Genomic DNA, 21,864 nt, shown 5'->3' on the forward strand with positions numbered 1-21,864 from the left:
GTTACTCAAGATGGTTATCTAATGTACAGCAATGTGATTGCAGTTAACAATCCTGTATCGTATATTTATGATTTGCTAGAAGGATAGGTCTTAAGTACTAGCAACACACACGAAAATGTGAGGTGTAGGTGAGGTGATGGATATGCTAATTAGCTTAATCGTGGGGATTGTTTTTACCAAGTTGTACATCTTAAATACGTAGTTTTTATTTGATTATAACTCCATAAAGACGGGAAGAAAAAAGAATAAAATGACAGAGGTAAAGGACTCACCCTTGGGGAGCTAGGGGATGTGCCTCAGTGAATTCATCCTTTAAGAAGCTTTCACAGACATCCATCCGAATTTTCTGCAAATACTGGCAACGCTGAAGGCAGAAAGAGGACACCATCAAGTCCATACGCCGGTTTATTGGAAGCCACACTTCCTGGAAGCTGTTCAATGCCAAGAGAACAAATTCATCATCCTGAGTCTCAAAAAGACAGTGGAAGGCATCTAGGGAGTCTGGTGGGGTGGCAGTGCTGGCCTGCTGACCCAGTAAAGAGATCCAGCACAGAAGCCCCTGCTTCATCACCAGGGGGACAGGACATCCAAGCAGGACCTCTAGGGCTCCCATCACCTCTTTGCTCATGAGGCCAAACAAGAAACGCTTCATCTGGAACAAGTGGGCATTGGAGCTGATCTGTTTGAGCTCCACCAAACTCCTCATGTTCTCCATGAACACAGGGTAGGGATCCCACTCCGTTTCTAGTCCTTCTAGAATATAGTACAGGGCAGCACAGAAGTCTTGGAGGCTGACATGCAGGAACGTGTAGCACCTTTCATGGCTGCCATCTTGGAGGAGGATGTTTGTCTGAAACAGAGCAGAGAGCTCCGACTTCCTGAGCCTGTGAACACTCAGGTCATCTCTGTAAAACACAAACTTCCTATTCCACACTCCCCGCATAGCCATTAGGCACAGGTTCTTCAAGATGGCCCTCTCTTCCTGGTTGAGACAGCGCCGGGATGCATCTCGTGGAGTGAGCTGATGGAACACAAAAGTGGCATACAAGCCCGTGAGAGTTTGGCAGGTAGGGGGAAGGCTCTTTCCTGATGCCTCCTGCAGATTCAGAGCCTCACAGATGAGTGACCCCAAGATGGGAGCCTGGCACTCCTCAAATAGCAGATGGTTGTCTACCACTGAATGCAAGACTTGTGTCTTTAGATGCTCATTCTTTGTGTGCTGACAAAGCAACTGAATCCTTTTCTCCACTGAGATGCCCCTGACTAATAGGTAACGGGGGGATGTGAGCATGGATTTTAACTTCTCTATGCCCGTGTCTCTGACAGTGATCATCAGGGAGGACTCCGGGAGCAAGACTTTCTTCAGCAGACTATGCATCAGAACAGATGTGGGTTGTTTGTCTGTCCAGTCTTCACAGAGATTCGGGTCATTGTCTTTGAAGGCAAAGTCCAGGTCATCAAAGCCATCAACAACAAACAAGAGCCTTTCTGGTTGGGACATGATATCCATCATTGGGACCTGGTAGTCTGGCCATTCCCTGGAAATCAACTCTGCAAAACTGCCCTCCTTCATGCAATGCATTTCTCTGGCACCGAGGAAGAAGACATAGGAAAACATGCCCTGGTAGAGTTTACCCTGTGCCCAGGACAGCAGGACCCTTCTGGCCAAATCTGATTTCCCAATTCCTGATTTTCCGTGCAAAACCACAGTGCGAGGCTGGAAGCCCCTCTGGTCTGGATTAAAAGCACCAAGCAATGTTTGCATTTCTGGATAGTCTGAGGCAAAGTTTTCAGAACCATGGTATTCATCTAACTTTGTAGCAAATTTTGTCATCACATAGTCCTTGTAGTTCCATGTGTTACCTCCACGGCCCAAGTTGGACAGGGGAAGGGAGAAGAAAAACAGGAGACAATGTTTGAAGAAAGTCTGGAATTTAGGGAAAAAAACCCAAACAGAACAAACCCCAAATCCTGGATGTAGAATCAGAGGATCCTAAGTCAGACAGGCTACCCACATGGTTCTTTTGTTCCTTCCTAGCAATGTACTGATAACAAGTTCCATCCTTCAAAGGTCACTTCCGCAATGCTTATGAATATCCTACAAAATAAGTATTTGTCACTTTAGCCTGATCTTTATTCTCAGCATTTACTACCTACTTGACACATTACATTTTTTTTGGCTTACTATCCTACTCCCCTCAGTAGACTATGCAGGGACTTTGTTATTTACTGTCATGTCTTCATTATTTATGATAATGCCTGGCACTCTGTGGACACTCCAGTATTTGTTAAATGAATAATATATAACAAACACTCCTATGTGGTCTCTGAAAGACAGATAGGCTTAGGGAAGCTGAGGATGTGTGCACTGTGGCCCTGAATTCTAGGCTTGCAGGACAGGTGGGCATCTCTAGGCTGCTGTGGAGAAACACCTCCAGTCATGGGGAATCCAGCTCTGCATAAAAAGGCAATCCTGGCCTTTTAAGTCAGCCAGATCCTACTTGAAATTCCAAGTTCTACTGTACAGGGTCAGTTGAGCCTCAGTTTCCCTGTCTCTGAGATGGGATTAACATCATATCTTAAAGTGTTGCAATAAACCTTTAAGGGAGAATGTGCCTTCAAAATTCATTAGCATGGGGCCTAGCAAAAATGATCAATAGCCACTATCGTCATTACAAACCATAATTCTTTCACATTATTTTAATCATAGCACTTGTCATAAACAGTAATTCTTTTATGCATATTATTGTCTAGTTCCTAGATTGTGATTTAAGTCCTATGAAAGCACTTTACCTCCATACCTCCAGCCTCTCTTCAATAATCTCTGACATCTGCTAGGTACTCAATAATATGGGGGAAAAAAAAAACCCAACCCTCCAATCCTGGGTCCTTACATTTGCTGGTAGTACTATTAATATATATATATTTTAAAAGTCAGCAAGATTCTCTTGTGTATAAGGCAATTGCTATCTGTACATAAAATCTCTACAGAGAAGTTCTAAATCTTAAACTCCATTATCCTGTATCAGAGACAGATATTAAGAGACCTGTATCAAAACCACAGGAAGAAGATCTTGAGATATGAACAACTTCTTTTTGCTGAGCTCAAACCAATACATTACCCTCAAAGGACAGACTATGTTCCTGGGCTGTGGGTTTTCAGAGAGGTAAGGCAGCCCCAGAAAGGTAAGCCTGCAGTTGAATTCAGGTCTTCCTTGGCCACTTCTCCTCCCACGGACTCAAGTGTCACACCTGTGACCAAGAGTTTCAAATCTCTGTCTGTGGTGCTGACTTCTTTCCCAAGGTCCCAGGCTCATGTGTCAAACTCATCACCTTAACATGTCACAGGAACCTCAAATTCAATGCATCAAAAACTCATGTTTTACCTCCAACCAGAAACTCCTTCTTATACATTTCCTATAAGTGATAATTACAAAAGTTTCTCTTCATGAACTTCCTTTGAACTGATGTTTGCTTATTGCTTTCTCCATAAGCCTAATTTTAGCCCCATCTCGCCCTCAATGGTGGTTTGTTCATCTACAAAATGGGGATATTAATACCTCCCCTATGAGACTGCTGTAGGATGCCACAGCATAGTTGTAAGATGTGGAGAACAGCACCTGGTCTGTGGCAATTATTCTTGAGAGGTCGTTAATACTGGCATTTATTATTACTCATCCCAAATGAAAATGGACAATTCTGGCAACCACTAGGTCTTCAAGCTTTTGTCCAGTGAAAGATTACATAACACACCTAAGGCTAACATAGGTTGGGTCGTAGAGGTAGAATAAAAGCCTAGCTTGAAAGGCACATAAATCACTGACTCTGGGCATCACCATCCTTCAGGTTGTCTAATTAGAAGGGCAGGAAGCATTCCTGAACCTTTTTTCCCCCTCTGAAACCCCAAACACCAACTTGTATTAAATATCTCAGAAATCAAAGCACTAGGGATGCCTGGGTGGCTCAGTGGTTGAGCGTCTGCCTGCAGCTTAGGGTGAGATCCTGGAGTTCTTGGATCAAGTCCCACATCGAGCTCACTGCCTGGAGCCTGCTTCTCCCTCTGACTATGTCTCTACCTCTCTCTCTCTGTCTCTCATGAATAAATAAAATTTTTAAAAAATGAAATCAAAGCACTTCTGTCCATCAGCACTTCCTTGTACATGAATGTTCATAGTGGCATTATTCATGATAGCCAGAGAGCAGAGAGAGCCTAAATGTCCATTGTCTGATGCACAGATAAAGAAAATGTGGTCTATCTACACAATAGGATAGTAGAAATGAGCCAAGTGCTGGTATGCGCTACAACATGGATGAACATTATACTAAATGAAAGGAGCCAGTCATGAAAGGCCACATTTGTAGGATGCCATCTATCTATCATCTATCTATCATCCATATATAAAAGTCCAGATTAGGCCAATTTGTAGAGGCAGAAAGTCTATTAGTGGTTGCATAGGCTTGGGGAATTAGAGATGTAAAGTGATAATGGGTTTTGAATTTCTTTCAGGAAGAGAAAAATTTGGAATTTCTTATTTGGGAAGAGAATAAGAGAATGATGATAGTTGCATAACTATGTGAACATACAAAAAAAACCCCACTGTACACTTTAAAAGGGTGAGCTTTTTGGAACATGAATTATAGCTCAATAAAAAAGACACAAGTAATATTCCTCAGGAAAGCCTACTGTCACCTCCTTGACAGGCTGTTTGCCATGTCATATAATCATGGCACCTGGTATCTCATCTTCATTTTGTATTTTTAGTTAACATATAATTCTACATGGCCATATATAGATATTTTACCACTGTGTTCCTGTCACAGTTCTTTAAATGGTACGTATTCACGAAACAAAGGTTGACAGAATGGAGAAAAAAAGATCACCACTAGCCAAGTAATTTTGAACAAAGTGCTTGACTACTCATCTCTATATTTAGTGCCTATCAAATGAGCTTGTGCTTGATGCCCAAGTTCACTGGAATCACAGGTCTTTGGAATTTATCTTCATACCCAGTGACTGTAGATGATCACAGTGAGCATACATGACTCTGTCCTTGGTGATGATTCTAGGAGCTCTTGGGGAAGAGGCTGATGCATCAGAGACAAATGTGGATTAGCAAAGGGGCAGTGGACTCCTCTGCCAGGCAAACTCCATAGACTGGTTTTCACCAAGTTCTATTCCAGGATGAAAAAAAACAAAGTGAATCAGTTTTCTTTACCTTGTTCTTTTGTCTCTGCTGCTCTGGCACCATCTTGTTCTATAGCTTGAGAAATTTCTGTAAAGAAGAGAGGGAAGAATAAACTCCCCCACTCATATAGGAGTATGTGAATCAGAGATGGTACAGACCCACATCTCAGGACCAGTTTGAAACATGACAGTCGCTGGCTCAGCTAGAGAGATTAACTATAAAATGAGCACTTGATTCAAAAGTCAGAAGATATGAGGTTCTGGTCTCATTTTTGCTTTTAATTCTTTGGAGACCTTTAGGCAGTCATTAAAATGAGGGATAGAACGTGGTGGATAAGAACCAAGGGTCTGGAGTTAGACACAGGATTTAAGTGGGAATTCTGTCGCTTTCTGCTTGTGAGGTCTTAGTTAACTTGCTGAGTTTACAGGCTTCTGTATGTTCATCTATAAAACTGGGATAATGGTTCTTATGTTGTGGAGTTGCTTTGAAGATAAAATTGGGTGTTTTGGTAGAGAAACAGCACAGCCTCTGGTGTGTACAACTTATCAAGAATAACCATGGTGTCTGCTTATTAAAAATTAGTTCTCATTCATTTGGGGAATATAAATAATAGTGAAAGGGAATATAAGGGAAGGGAGAAGAAATGGGTAGAAAATATCAGAAAGGGAGACAGAACATAAAGACTCCTAACTCTGGGAAACGACCTAGGGGTGGTAGAAAGGGAGGAGGGCGGGGGGTAGGTGTGAATGGGTGACAGAAACTGAAGTGGGCACTTGACGGGATGAGTACTGGGTGTTATCCTGTATGTTGGCAAATTGAACACCAATAAAAAAAAGAAATTTATTATTAAAATAAATAAATAAATAAAAAATAAAAATTAGTTCCTTAACATGACTAAGTACATATTTGACTTAGGGGATGTGAGAATGACCTTATGGTATTTAAGGAATAGTCATAAGGTGGTGTTTGTTGCAAATTAAAAAAAATAATACAATAAATGAACAATAAATGAACAAAAATATAACAGAAAACGACTTAAGCATTTTGAAGCAAAGAAGTTATTAGATGTAAATTTCTAAAAGATCACTTTGGTTATTGTGTGGCAAATGGATTGCATATAAGCAGAGCAGAAACAGATAAGAGCTTCAAAGGTAATGATTCTTGCATACAGGATATGGATAGAAAAGCATAGAAATGGGTCATACTTTAGATGTAGAGCTATAGGATTTTGATTCATTGGATGGAAAGTAGAGAAAGAAAAAGTCTAAGTCAGATTAAAAAGGGACTAGGCTTTTGGAATGAATAACCCAGTGGATAACAGTGCCATTTACTGAAATAGAAAATATTGAAAACAGATATAGAAAACCAATAACACCAATAACACAAAAATGCATGGTCTCCTGGAACGCACATGTAACTTTCTCCAAGATGGGCCACAAGACATAATGTGAGGATTTAACAACATCCCAAAACTTCTGGCATACAGATAAAGCAGTGCTTAGTGTGTCTACACCCGTAGGGTTTGGGCATATTCTTTAGCCTCTGGATCTGTTTTGTTGCTGGACAATTGGAATTACAGTTACTACCACACAGGATCCTGATGAGATTTCTGAGATTATTCTTTTTTTCTTTAATTCAATTACCCAACATATAGTATAGTACCCAGTGCTCATCACACCAGAGATTTAGGAGATTAAAGCATATGGCACTATGCTTGACCCATAAGGTCTCTACAAGTGGTAGTTCTTGTGTACAATGGTAATTTAGAGGAGTTTCCCCAATGTGGCAGGGTAAGACCCCTGCTGTTGTCAGTTTTGGTCCTACTACCAAGATTAGCCGGGCAGTGTCTTTATTTCATACCTTTGCTACATCCCTATTTAGTGATCTATAAATGCATAAGACATAATTGTATCCACGGAAAGATGATATATAGGACTACCCCGCTAAGCCCACATTTACATTAAAATTGGAACAATTTATAACTTCTGGTAGTATGAGACTGACTCATCAATTTCTCAGACTTTATTTTTTTGTATATTTTTTATTGGAGTTTGATTTACCAACATAAAGCATAACACCCAGTGTTCATCCTGTCAAGTGCCCCCCTCAGTGCCCGTCACCCAGTCACCCCATCTTCCCGCCCACCTCCCCTTCCACTACCCCTTGTTCATTTCCCAGACTTAGGAGTCTCTCATGTTCTGTCGCTCTCTCTGATATTTCCCACTCATTTTCTCTCCTTTCCCCTTTATTCCCTTTCACTATTTTTTATATTCCCCAAATGAATGAGACCATATAATATTTGTCCTTCTCCAATTGATTTACTTTACTCAGCATAATACCCTCCAGTTCTATCCACATTGAAGCAAATGGTGGGTATTTGTTGTTTCTAATGGCTGAGTAATATTCCATTGTATATATAGACCACATCTTTATCCATTCATCTTTCGATGGACACCAAGGCTTCTTCCACAGTTTGGCTATTTCAGACTTTAGTTTTGAAATAGCCTGGAAAGTAGAGAAAGAAAATATCCTATCCACAGCCTGGACCAAGCTGCCCAACACAAAGTTGACCCTGATTCTTTTGAGGTATTAGACTTCATGGTCAATGCCCATGCCGGAAGATTAGCAATATACAAGCGGTAGCGTGAGTAACAGTGGGGAATGCATGCCGACTATGCAAACCTACATCTTTCCTTCTATGTTTTGGCTTCACTGCTTTGACCCCTTTTGTTGCTCTCCCTTTTCTTCCACTGAAGTATAAGTTTTAAGGTCTTGAAGATGCCCAAACTGAAGATGGGAACCCAAAGTTGTAAGAAAGCTTTAAGATCACAGAACTCTCTTGGACTTAGAATAAGAAAGACTGATTACTAGGTACTCAGAACCCATACAACCAGCTAACAACAGGATGCTAAACTAGAAAGAACACTGGATTATCAGGTGTCAAGTTCCAGTCCTGGACATGTCACTAACTAGTCCCATGTGGCTTTCAACACATCCATTTTTCCAACGCATTCACACTGACCTGGCCCTTCTTTCATGTTTGGTTCTTGGTCATTCTTCTTTGGTGTAGAATTTTCTGGTATTTCAGTCAGTGAATATTCTGCAAAAACAAGGAGAGGACATATTAGTCTCAATAAAGGCGTAACAGTTACTGAGACTAGGGATGAGAACATCTCCTGGCCAAATTACTGAGGGGAATCAAGAAAGCCTCAGGATCGCACAGTTAATTCCATGACTAGCTGATAATGGAGAGAGTAGAGTCAGATCCTCCAGTACCATCAGTACAGAGAAGCAGCAAAGATTTGTCATAAAGTGTGCTTGGAGCTTGAACTGGTAAATTCTAGTCCCATTTTTGCTATATGACCTTGGGTAATTCACATGACGAGGCAGTATATTACAGTTATCAGGAGTTCATTTTCAAGAGTCATTCTCAGTGCCTTTCTTGGAACTTCAACTAGTTAAGTACTCACTAGAGGCCTGTGAATTATCCAAATAGAGGTGTTCAACTCATGAGTTCTAACACTAATCATTCTTTCTCTCGTCTAGTTGTTGCAAAACATTTCTTCCTGTATTTCCTGGGGTGAGATAGTAGAACCTCATCCACCCAGTTTTTCATGCCAGAATCACGGGCGCCATCGCTGATGGTCTATCCTCTCTCTGCATTAAGTCCTATAAAACTGTTGTGTCTGCTTTTGAAACCTATTCCAATTACATTTCTAATGGCCACTGCCACCCTGGCCCAAGACACCTCTATTTCTCCGTGGGATACTAGAATGGCTTCATAGCTTGTCTTTTCACTTCTACTCAAGACTCTTTCTGGACCACACAGCACTTCAGCAACAATGCTGAAATGCCAACTAGATTATTTTTATCCCCCACCCCTTTTTAAATGAATTGTTTATCCTTTTCTATTAAAGTTATTAAGATTCTGTGTTGTTGGCTTTGTAGTCCCCCCCCCCCCAAAAAAATCTCTTGACTTGTTCCCTCCTGTTCTCCATGGTCTAACCATACTCTCTGCTAAAAGCCTTCATAAAGCTATTTCTGCTGCTCATCATGTTATTCTCTACCATGTCCAGTTAGCATGGCTAGCTTCTTTGTTTAATATTTGTTCAATTGAACTTCACTTCTTCTAGAAAGGGAGTCTAGTCTTCACTCTGGTCTGGAATAGGGACCACTTAAAGAGGAAATTGTTTATCTACACCATTTAAAAAGAAAATTGCCATCAATCCCTCTTCCCTTCTGCACTGGGAGCTAGAAATCTTTGGTACATTACCCATGAAAATGTAAATATATGTTAAATAGTGAATCTCATCTTTGTCACCCACTAGCTCATGAACTTGGTTAAGTTTTATAACTTGGTAGAGCCTCTGTTTTAGTTCTGCCGTAGGGAACCTATTTCATTGGCTGGGTTTGGGACTTCATTGCAGCAGTTTCAACATAGTACCTCACCTAGAGTACTGACTCAGTAAATATCAGCTATCATTTTAATTTTATAACCCTCATTTCCTGTGAGTAATATCAACATGTTCCCCATACAGGTTTGTTTTTTTTTTTTTTTTAAAAAAAAAAAAAAAAAAAGCTCAGAAGAGATGGCTTCTCTTATGGTCCCTTGCAGCTGTAGATGCTGAGTTACATCTAGGAATGTCATACCTGTAGTCTTTGGGGCCAGTCTGACTGCTCACCCTTGGGACTCTAAATTTTCTGTCCACAGTTGAACAGGAGAATTTCTCCTGATAAAAGAGAGCTATTTTCCCCACACTACCTTTCTCCTACTTACCCTAAGCTCATCACATACCCAATTTGATCTGAGTACATTGCTATAATAGGGACACCGGCAGTCTGACAAGATCAGTCTTTTTTTGGGGGGGGGGGGCTGCCTATTTTTATTTCCTTTAAGACCACCTCCTTGCAATTTCCAGAGAGAAAATACAAAACAAGAAACAGACTTCGGGGGATCCCTGGGTGGCGCAGCGGTTTGGCGCCTGCCTTTGGCCCAGGGCGCAATCCTAGAGACCCAGGATCGAATCCCACGTGGGGCTCTCTCTCTCTATCATAAATAAATAAAAAAAATTTTTAAAAAAGAAACAGACTTCATTTCAAATACATAAACAATGTGCTGGAGTTTAAAGCATTACTGATAACATTGTTACAGAAGAATGTCAGCTTACTCCAGGGTACTTCAGTATTCCTGAGTAATAAACAGGATTTTTCTTTTCCTCCCACTAGGATGTTCTCAGGTGTAAGTCACTGCTCCTGCTCTTTGACATATTTTCCATGTAGAAGATATGGAGCCTGGAAATCATGCTGACAGTTGGAGTAGGCCATTCCCAATCCCATGCCAGAACCAAAGGCTAATGGCCACATTCTTCTTTAAAGAAGGTAAGTGAGAAAACAAGTCCTAATCCAAAACCAGTGCCTATCTTCATGACTGCATCCGCCATGCACCAGTCCCACTTCCTGCCGAGCTCTGAATCGACATGTTCCCCACCCGCGGCTCTTACTTCCCCAGGTCAGTCTTTAGAAGGGTTCCTTGAGCTGGGGTGAGAAATATGGGAGACACCCACCATACAACCACCATAGTATTCTCAATAAACGAATGAAGTTTTGTTAACCACTTTATATACATTATTTTACTGAACCTCTGCAACAGCACAGGTAAGCATCACAGTTACTGTTCTAAGATATGGATCCGAGGGTCAGAGTAAAAAGGGATTTGCCCAAAGTCACACATAGAACAAGTTGAAGTCCAGAGCTCAAGCTTAGCACTTATGACTCCAAATTCTGTCTGCAAACTTCAATGAAATTTTGTCCAGGTAGAGGGTCCATCTACTCATTTCTTCTCCTTCACTGTTCCACAGGCTGGAGACTACTCTAATTTCCAGCCAGGAAGGAAAACAAACAAGTGACTTCTCACATTTCAGACTCATGCCATGGAAGTGGACCCAACTAGGGAACAAGGATAACTTCCCCATTCCCATGTAAACTTGAAGTCACCTCCCTTCTTTCCCACCCCCATATTTGCCCCCAATCTTACTCACTTTTCATTTCTTTCCTTGCCTTCTCAGAGAGCGTGGACAGGTTCATCTCTTCAAAGATGTGAATGGATATTTTCCAGGCAAGAGATTCTTTATAATGCTCATGCAAGAGGGAGGCTAGATGTTCCACATTGGCGTTGCTCACTTCAACCCATGGAAAGGAGCACACTGCCAATTCTGAAGCTTTTTCCATGAGCAATTCCTTAAATGTCTGAAACTCTTCCTTGCTTAGCTGCTTGAAATACCACTGCAGTCCGTAGTTGGAAAAACAGGGTAATTTGGCTTCTCTCATCTTAGTACAAGGCTGAGGGCTCGAGTTTTGATGGAAGAGTGGATTCTTTAAAATATGGAGCAAATGGTGCCTGTGAAAGAATAAGGGCATCTGCTCTTTGCTCCTTTGACCCACACACTGGTTCCTGGTAATTAGTTCCTCTCTGTCCCTCCACCTGCTGTTTTCTACATGTAATTTTAAGGGAGGGGTTGCTAAGATTATTTCAATTTACTGTGTGAGAGAGGTTAAAGAAATTGAAGATTGTAAAATACATGGAAGGAAACTCAGAAGGGCTCTGTGCTGGTGGAAGAGGGGGACATAGAGATGCCATTGTGACAATTTAGATTTCTTGAGTATTTCAAACACTGCTTTCAGAGATGAAGTGGCCTACATGGGCACAAGCTTTTCCTCAGTATACAGGAGATAGGTTATCACAAATGCCCGATTTATGGGAAGTGCCTCTCAAAAACAGTTCAGAGGTAGCACCCCTCAGACCATTATCATGAATTGACCAGCTGCCTAGAGAAGCTAATACAGGTTTTCCCCTCTTGCATTCTCCAATTTTCCCTTTATATCCCAGAGAGAGTTCTGCTACGATGAATTGCTAATGATAATATTGTGGCAGAGGGCAGCTAATGGACTTGACTAGATCTGTATATTCGTGTGCCAAGTCTGAAGGGTCAGCTGGCACAGAGGAAGCATCTAAGGAAGTAGGACTCAGGGTGCCTGGGTGGCTCAGTCAGTGAAGCATCTGCCTTCAGCTCCTGGGATCAAGTGTGCATCGGGCTCCTTGCTCAGTGGGGAGCCTACTTATTCCTTTCCTTCTGTCAGCCACTCTCCCTGCTTGTGATGGCAAATAAAATCTTAAGAAAGAAAGAAAGCAGAACTCACAGAAGCAGAGTAGAGAGGTGGTTGCCAGCAGCTGGGTGTGGGGGAAATGTGGTGGTTTGCAGAGGGCAAACTTCCAGCTACAGGGTGAATAAGTCCTGGGGAATCTAATGCACATCATGGTAATGATAGATACCAGTGCTGTATTGTAGAATAGAAATTTGCTGAGATTAGATCTTAAATGTTCTCACCACACACAGGTGATGGATAGGTTAATCAGTTTGATTTTGGTGATTATTGTACAATGTATACTGTATTAAAACATTAGATAACTTAGATATATAATTTTAATTTGTTCATATCTCCATAAAGATGAGGAAGAGTCCATGTAGGTAATTAGATGTTAAGAGTGTGATTACTTGGGGGATCCCTGGGTGGCTCGGCGGTTTAGCGCCTGCCTTCGGCCCAGGGCATGATCCTGGAGTCCCAGGATCAAGTCCCACATCGGGATCCCTGCATGGAGCCTGCTTCTCCCTCTGCCTGTGTCTCTGTACCCCTCTCTCTTGCTGTCTCTCATGAATATTTTTTAAAAAAGTGTATACTTCTGTGATTATGAGTACAGGCTCCCAGATGAAGTGAGAGCTCCAACTTTAATTTCTGCTTCCATGACATTCATGAGGTGTCTCCTGGGGCAAGTAACAGCCTCAGAGTGGTTACTGTCTCCCCTGGAAGATAGGAATTGGTACCCATATTCCTGGGTGTTTCTGTGAAGTGACACAAGTGGGGAGTCAGCATAAGGACCAGCCAAGAGCATGCGCTGAAATCCTGAGTACCATCTGCTCTAATTATCCCATGCTGGGAACAAGACGTCCCCAACAAAGTAGTATATGTTAACAACTGCTCAGGGCAGTTAGATTTAGGATTTAATTGTTTATTTGTGCATGTGAGTGAGGCTAAAATAGCTTTATCCTTTGGTAATTTCAGAATGTCTAGAGATTAGGACATAGGACACTTAAGGCTACTCTAATCCAGTCTTTGGAATTCCTGATTTTGTCAAATGAGGCAAGATTTCTATTAACCTACTTACCTTCTGGGGAAAATTTTTTTTTGTGCTACTATGTTTGTTATTCACACAATTAAAACCTTTATAAGAGTGATTAGTAATCACTCCCTTTCCTAGTCTGGAACAGAAACCTTAGTTCTATAGACAGAATAAATGCCTACAGTTTGTTTTAAATTTTAATTTCAGTATAGTTAAGTTTCTGCACAGCAAAGGAAACAATCAGCAAAACTAAAAGACTAACCTAGGAATGGAGAAGATATTTGAAAATGACATCAGATAAAGGGTTAGTATCCAAAATATATAAAGAACTGATACAACTCAACACAAAAAAATTCCAAATAATCCAATTAAAAAATGGCAGAAGACCTGAACAGACATTTCTCCAAAGATATGGGTGGCCAACAGATGCCCAATATCCTACAGTTTTTACTAAGGAAGTTTCATTTGTGTTTGTACCACTCTTCGCATATCTGAGCAACCTCAGGTTTGAAATATTTGTAGCATCTCTTTACACTGTAATCAATTTTTACCAGTATTTTGTGGCATGAGGAAAACACTCCTTTATTTGGGGAAATCAACTATCATCCCCTAGTAGAAAGGCTTTATTCTATAAAGGGGTGAGCATGAGTAGTGAGAATTAGGATTTGGAAAAAGGATAAAAAACCCACCACACACATGCACTCGAAAACAGATTCTATTTAGGGCAGAGTAGAGACAAAGAGCCAAACATAGGCGAACGAAGCTCAATCCTGATGAAACTGAGCGATAATGTTAGTTTAACAACAGAGTTCCACATTCCCAGAAAAATTAAGCAATTAAGCAGCAAAAATCACATGGTCTCGTAAATGCATAAGTAGTATGAAGACACACTTTGCAAACTAGAACTAGACATCCTTCAAACTATTTTCTGCTAGTAAAAGCTCCAGCAAATATTATTGGTGAAACCTAAAAAGTCAGAGCAGAAGTCAGCAGACTTTCTGCAAAGGGCTGGCTCTTTTTGGCTTTGTGGGCCATTAGCTCTCGGTCTCAATCACTCAGTTTGGCTGCCATTGACGATAGATAAGTGGGAAAGCTGTTTCCAATAAAACAGGTGATGGGCTGGATTTGGCTCTCAGGTGGCATGCAGTTCACTGATTCCCAGGGAGGGAGATTGAGCATTTCTCCTCAGTTTTCTACTCTCCCCTAGCATTTACTATATTCTCCTTTCTTTATCCAATTGCTTTGCTACGGAAGTATAAAAGTGGCAAAGAAAGGTAAAATAGTAACCATTGCAGGTGGGTTGAAAAACCACCATAAATCATATCATTGAATTGAGTTGGTATTCAATCCGAGATATAAATCCCCACCCTAATCCTATTTTTAGTGTATGTGCTATTGAAGGAGCACTAGAACCTCATCCTAATCTTAATAGCCAGTCAGGAAACAATGAACCATCAGATTAGCTACAGAGATAAAAACGAGTATTATTTAGGAAAGTGAAGTGTCTGTTTTGAAAGCTTTAGCATGTTCATGATAAAACCCTTGATGGGAAAAGACAGACTGTATATTTTCAGAATACCACTTCTGAAAGTCATCAATATATCACCCCAGAAGTTCTGATATATTTATGGTAATAGACACTCATTAAAGTTCTTAGAAGCAGCCAAAAATGGATAAGAACATTTTTGGGGAAAATTACTTCATTGATGTCTCAGCTAGGTGGGGACCTCCATGAGAGGTTATGGTTTCCTAAGGTCTAAGACAGTACAAGTTATGCTACATCTTAAAATGTATAGGTTTGTGAATTCCTAAAACAAAATAATTTGCAGATGGAACAGAAGTTCTTAAGAGTAAAAATAAGACAAATAAGATGACAAAAATTCATTCAACTCACTTACCTCCCTACCCCCCCCCCCACCAAAAAGCCACTTGGTTATTTTAAATTCAGTTAGCCAACATATTAGTTTCAGATGTAGTTTTCAATAATTCATCAATTACCTATGACACTCAGTGAAAAAAGCCATTTTAAAGCTCATCTAAGAAATGAACTGGTATAAATAAATATGAAACACATGACAAAGAAACCATTGTCATGTGTTTCTATAGAGAGTGCTCTCTGGTCAGTGGAAATGATCAATAGCTCAATTTATTAAAAATGAGCAAAGGATATGAATAGCTTAAAAAACTGGATATGGCTTTTAAATGTACTTGAAATCAATGGTATAATATGATCAATAAAAATTTCAATGTTGTCCCATGTTTGACGTTATGGCAGTGCCCATAATGTTTCATCATTGCACTGCTTCCATACAGTGTAGGAAAAAGGTACTCCTACATTTTTGGTGGAAGTATAAACTTGAGCCATCTCTCTGGGGGGACAATTTGGCAAGATCTGTGCATTTTTTGATTTTTATTTTTTAAATGCAAATGTTAGTAGACAAAGGCTTGTAACAGCAAGACCAAAGACCACTGATCCATAACAGGTGGGTTAATTTAAGCAATTAAGCTTTCTGCATCCTTAAAAATGCTCAGTCAGCACAAAATGGTGCCCTGGTCTGTAGGACATTAACACAATCCACACACAGGATTTTGGGGGATGAGCAGAAAGTGCGTTGTGCTGGGGAGGGTAATCTCACCGGATCATGGGAAGTGTTAGGAATTAGGTGGACAGTTCGGTAGTCAGGGCCAGGGTTCCCCAACAAGTAAATGTGGGATTCAGGACAGCTAAAACAGCACTGACATCCTGTTTTGCAGCTTAGACAGGACTTCACTAACATGGCTTTATAGCCTTTGCAAAAATGACTTCTTGCAAAATGTCCTAAATTAAGACAAGTCAACCACAAAGCATTTGTCACTATCATGGGGAAGGAGCACTTAAGACATAAGCCCCCAGAGGTCAGCCAAAACTGACCATCAGCTGACATGATACTCTACATAGAAAACCCAAAAGCCTCCACCCCAAGATTGCTAGAACTCATACAGCAATTTGGCAGCGTGGCAGGATACAAAAATCAATGCCCAGAAGTCAGTGGTATTTATATACACTAACAATGAGACTGAAGAAAGAGAAATTAAGGAGTCAATGCCATTTACAATTGCACCCAAAAGCATAAGATACCTAGGAATAAACCTAACCAAAGAGGTAAAGGATCTATACCCTAAAAACTACAGAACACTTCTGAAAGAGATTGAGGAAGACACAAAGAGATGGAAAAATATTCCATGCTCACGGATTGGAAGAATTAACATTGTGAAAATGTCCATGCTACCCAGGGCAATTTACACGTTTAATGCAATCCCTATCAAAATACTATGGACTTTCTTCAGAGAGTTAGAACAAATCGTTTTAAGATTTGTGTGGAATCAGAAAAGACTCCGAATAGCCAGGGGAATTTTAAAAAAGAAAACCATATCTGGGGGCATCACAATGCCAGATTTCAGGTTGTACTACAAAGCTGTGGTCATCAAAACAGTGTGGTACTGGCACAAAAACAGACACATAGATCAGTGGAACAGAATAGAGAATCCAGAAGTGGACCCTCAACTTTATGGTCAACTAATATTCGATAAAGGAGGAAAGACTATCCACTGGAAGACAGTCTCTTCAATAAATGGTGCTGGGAAAATTGGACATCCACATGCAGAAGAATGAAACTAGACAACTCTTACACCATACACAAAGATAAACTCAAAATGGATGAAACATCTAAATGTGAGACAAGATTCCATCAAAATCCTAGAGGAGAACACAGGCAACACCCTTTTTGAACTCGGCCACAGTAACTTCTTGCAAGATACATCCACGAAGGCAAAAGAAGCAAAAGCAAAAATGAACTATTGGGACTTCATCAAGATAAGAAGTTTTTGCACAGCAAAGGATACAGTCAACAAAACCAAAAGACAACCTACAGAATGGGAGAAGATATTTGCAAATGACGTATCAGATAAAGGGCTAGTTTCCAAGATCTATAAAGAACTTATTAAACTCAACAGCAAAGAAACAAACAATCCAATCATGAAATGGGCCAAAGACATGAGCAGAAATCTCACAGAGGAAGACATAGACATGGCCAACATGCATATGAGAAAATGCTCTGCATCACTTGCCATCAGGGAAATACAAATCAAAACCACAATGAGATACCACCTCACACCCGTGAGAATGGGGAAAATTAACAAGGCAGGAAACCACAAATGTTATGTTAGAGAGGATGCGGAGAAAAGGGAACCCTCTTACACTGTTGGTGGGAATGTGAACTGGTGCAGCCACTCTGGAGAACTGTGTAGAGGTTCCTCAAAGAGTTAAAAATAGACCTGCCCTACGACCCAGTAATTGCACTGCTGGGGATTTACCCCAAAGATACAGATGCAATGAAACGCCAGGACACCTGCATCCCAATGTTTATAGCAGCAATGTCCACAATAGCCAAACTGTGGAAGCAGCCTCGATGTCCATCGAAAGATGAATGGATAAAGAAGATGTGGTTTATGTATACAATGGAATATTACGCAGCCATTAGAAATGACAAATACCCACCATTTGCTTCAACGTGGATGGAACTGGAGGGTATTATGCTGAGTGAAGTAAGTCAATCGGAGAAGGACAAACATTATATGTTCTCATTCATTTGGGGAATATAAATAATAGTGAAAGGGAATATAAGGGAAGGGAGAAGAAGTGTGTGGGAAATATCAGAAAGGGAGACAGAACATAAAGACTCCTAACTCTGGGAAACGGACTAGGGGTGGTGGAAGGAGAGGAGGGCCGGGGGGGTGGGGGTGAATGGGTGACGGGCACTGAAGGGGGCACTTGACGGGATGCGCACTGTATGTTGGCAAATTGAACACCAATAAAAATAAATTATTTTAAAAAAAGACCATCAGCATGTAGACAGTAACCTAATAGGTAGATACGTCACTAAAGCTCTGATTGACATGACTCACCACAGTCTGATTGCTAAGATAGTTCTGCAAAAAAGCTCATTAAAAAACCCTAAACCTGTCACTTTATGCCTTCTCATACGGTTTGCATTTTCAAAATACTACCACCATTAGAAATAATTTTAGAAAAAAAAGAATTTTATTTTATTTTTTAATTTTTATTTATTTATGATAGTCACACACACAGAGAGAGAGAGAGAGAGAGAGAGGCAGAGACATAGGCAGAAGGAGAAGCAGGCTCCATGCACCGGGAGCCCGACGTGGGATTCGATCCCGGGTCTCCAGGATCGCGCCCTGGGCCAAAGGCAGGCGCCAAACCGCTGCGCCACCCAGGGATCCCAAAAAAAAGAATTTTAGAAGCTAGTAGAAATGTATTTTAACAACACAGTTCTTACCATAACCCATCTATGAAGGGCCAAAAAAGAAAAAAAAAAAAAAAAAAGACTAGGGAGAGAGTGAGCCAGGTAAACATTACTGACAATGGGAGAAGTTTATGTGATTACTTTAAAGAACATCCACTTTTCTGCACATTCGTATATAATATTTATGAAGAATACTGACCATATTGGTGGAAAAAGGGAAAAATACTTATTTCTAAGAACATGCTAAAGAGGTTACATCCTGGGGTGCCTGCATGGCTCAGTCGGTTAAGTGTCTGCCTTTGATTTCAGGTCACGATCCTAGGGTCCTTGGATGGAGCCTCTCCCCCCCCCCCCCCCCCCCCGCTTCTTGGGGCTCCAGGCTCAGTGAGGAGTTGCTTCTCCCTGCCCCTCCTTCCTGCTCAGGGGTGATCTCTCAAATAGATAAATCCTTAAAAAAAAGTTACATCCTAACCACAGAGAAATTGCAATTTTAAACAAAAAATTCCTAGTTTTCCCTCCCAACATAAAACAACCTGGATACATAGGGATTGAAAACCAAACAAAATAACCCCCCACCCCAAATCTCCCAACTGTTTGGTTAAATGATTAAATGAATATGGGAAGCTCAATGAAAAGAGAATGAACTTCAGATTGCCATACTTGAACACTGATACAGACACAATTTGAATTCAACATTTGCTATATGGCACAAAGCAATCACTAGAGGGATTAGATAAACAAGAGAATCAAGGTTGTAAAAAACATCCACAAAAATCACAGTGGTCTCAGGAAGATTATCTTTAGGATGAGATGACTGACAAAGTTTATATGTTCAGAGCAAAGAGTAAGTAAAACTACAAGTCGCAAACCAAAAAATTAAATGAGTACTTCCCTAAATCCGTTCTTAGATACCTCATAGCAACTCCTTTGAACTTCCCATAAGTAATGTCAACATACCAAGAGTATTATTACGTTCGCTTTACAGAGTTGAAAGCTGAGGTTCTGTAAAATTGAACAGCTGTTAGGAAAAAGCGTCCTAATGCACACCTGATCATAATGCTCCACCTCTTCCAATACACCCCAGAGAGGGAGCTGATAATCAAACCCAACTGAGTAGGGAGGAGCCCAGCTGGAAGGACTCGCCTCGGATAGGCAGATGGACACCTTCTCCTATAAACCTGAAGAGGGTTTGGGGAGAAGGTAAGGACATTATTCTCAGAGAGGCAAGATTGTAGGTTGGAAGGTTGTAAATTAAGAGTGGTGGTTAAGGTTATTTTCTGGAAATGAAAGACTAACCAAAGTGCTCGCCCTCTAGTCTCTATCTTTTATAACCTCTACCTGCAATAGCTTTCTGCACAGGGGTCTTGAATGATGCCATAGAAGCAGTCAAGATTACAGGGCTGGGGATTAGTCACATGCAGTCCTGAATAGGAATTCCTCCCTTGCTACCCCAGGCAAAGCCATTTAATTAATCTGTGACTCAGTTTCCTCACTTGACAAAGATCATAAGGACCGTATAGCATTTCAATAACCATAACCTATAACACAGAATTAGCACGATGAACACAGCAATACCCCTGAACTTCCCCAAGTCCAGACATCAGCCAGACTTTTTTTTTAAATTTTTTTAAAAATTTATTTATGATAGTCACACAGAGAGAGGGAGAGGCACACAGGCAGAGGGAGAAGCAGGCTCCATGCACCGGGAGCCCGACGTGGGATTCGATCCCGGGTCTCCAGGATCACGCCCTGGGTCAAAGGCAGGCGCCAAACCACTGCGCCACCCAGGGATCCCTCAGCCAGACTTTTTAAAAAGATTTTGTTTATTCATGAGAGACACACACACAGAGAGGCAGAGACACAGACAGAGTGAGAAGCAGGCTACCCGCAGGGAGCCTGATGTGGGACTTGATCCCTGAACCTAGGATCACGCCTTGAGCTGAAGGCAGTTGCTCAATTGCTGAGCCACCCAGGTGTCCCCCCAGACATCAGCCAGTCTTGAACTTGAAACCATAGCATTCTTGACTCTGTTCTTTATTTTAGACCTAGAGACTGGAAAGGATTGAGGAACGTACCATAAGCAAATGTGAAAAACACTTTATTCAAATGGGTGCAATGGGACACATCATTCTTTCAAAAAGGGTCTTTGGTCCTTGGGCTCTGGCTAGTCAAAATGGTGAGTGTGGGGGAACAGAGCAAAGCTCAAATAATAGATCCTAATCAGTCACAGGGAAAGGAGAGAGGAAGGCACTAGAAACAAGATGGGATAAAATACTCACCAACTCACCGAGTTGCCTCCCAAACCAGAGCCTGCTCCCTGGCTCACGGGCAACCACAAGCTAGTGATGGTCTTTTGGGAATCCTGGGCCAGTGACGTTGTTGCTTCCCATTGGCTGCCCTGGGCTTGGAATGGCCAGGCCCAGCGTACAATGTGGAACAGCTGCTTTCTGTGCCTATCTTTATGCTACTGGTGAAGATGCTGCCTCCCCGTAGCACACCTGCGCCCAGCCTTCAGCAGGCTGTCCCACAATGATAATTGTGCGTGTGTCCTTATTTTACACAGTCTGCATTTACTGACCACAGTCTGATGCCACACTGCCATTTTTTGTTTAATCTACTTTCTCCATAGAACTTTTATCTGGATTCCCTGTGAACTCATAGTAAGCATTCCTGTCTGTTGTCAGAATAACGTTTTCTGAAACAATGTTCTTGCCTTCAAAAGTGTCCATCTTGGGTGACAGAAATATGAGCCACTTTGTGCCATGAGTCTCCACATTAATGGTGGTCTCCTAGAGTTTTTCCTCTCCCCCGCAGCTTTATTGAGATATGATTGACAACACTGTAAGTTTAAGCTAGAGAACATATTGAGACATTGATTCATTGCAAAGTGATTCCCAGCTATGCTAACAGATAGCTCCTACTTCAGCTGTTCCCAAACTTCACCCCAGGTTAGAATCCCAGGGGGAATTTTTAAAACCCGTTGCCTAAGCCACACACTATTCCAATTGAGTCTGGAGGTGTGAAGCCCCCATTCCCCAGCTAAGACACTGTACCGTACCACAAAGCCTGGGGACACTGTCATACCTTCAAGCCCGGCTCTTCCCAAGGTACATTCCCCTATTGCTTTAGCAAAGGAGTGTCTCCAGGGCCTTATGGGGTACGTGTCAGTGAGTGGATTCTCTGGCTTTCTATTGCCCAT

At 41.3% G+C, this 21,864-nt stretch overlaps 1 protein-coding gene and 1 pseudogene across 1 annotated transcript in view; both read right to left on the minus strand.

The window, feature by feature from the left end:
- Window positions 1-11,552, minus strand: part of NLRP5 (NLR family pyrin domain containing 5) — a 29,074-nt gene extending 17,522 nt beyond the window's left edge. Inside the window, exons 1-4 of the mRNA XM_049111239.1 lie at window positions 11,225-11,552; window positions 8,205-8,286; window positions 7,869-7,882; window positions 273-1,863 (exon numbers count right to left, since the gene is read on the minus strand). Coding sequence (XP_048967196.1) covers window positions 273-1,863; window positions 7,869-7,882; window positions 8,205-8,286; window positions 11,225-11,513 — 1,976 coding nt within the window. The 5' untranslated portion in view covers window positions 11,514-11,552. The remainder of the gene's footprint in view (window positions 1-272; window positions 1,864-7,868; window positions 7,883-8,204; window positions 8,287-11,224) is intronic.
- LOC125755275 (MICOS complex subunit MIC10-like) lies at window positions 10,281-11,113 on the minus strand (annotated as a pseudogene).
- Window positions 11,553-21,864: the final 10,312 nt, after the last annotated feature.

Source organism: Canis lupus, chromosome 1, assembly GCF_003254725.2.
Source record: "Canis lupus dingo isolate Sandy chromosome 1, ASM325472v2, whole genome shotgun sequence".
In the NCBI taxonomy this organism is placed as follows: Eukaryota; Metazoa; Chordata; class Mammalia; order Carnivora; family Canidae; genus Canis; species Canis lupus.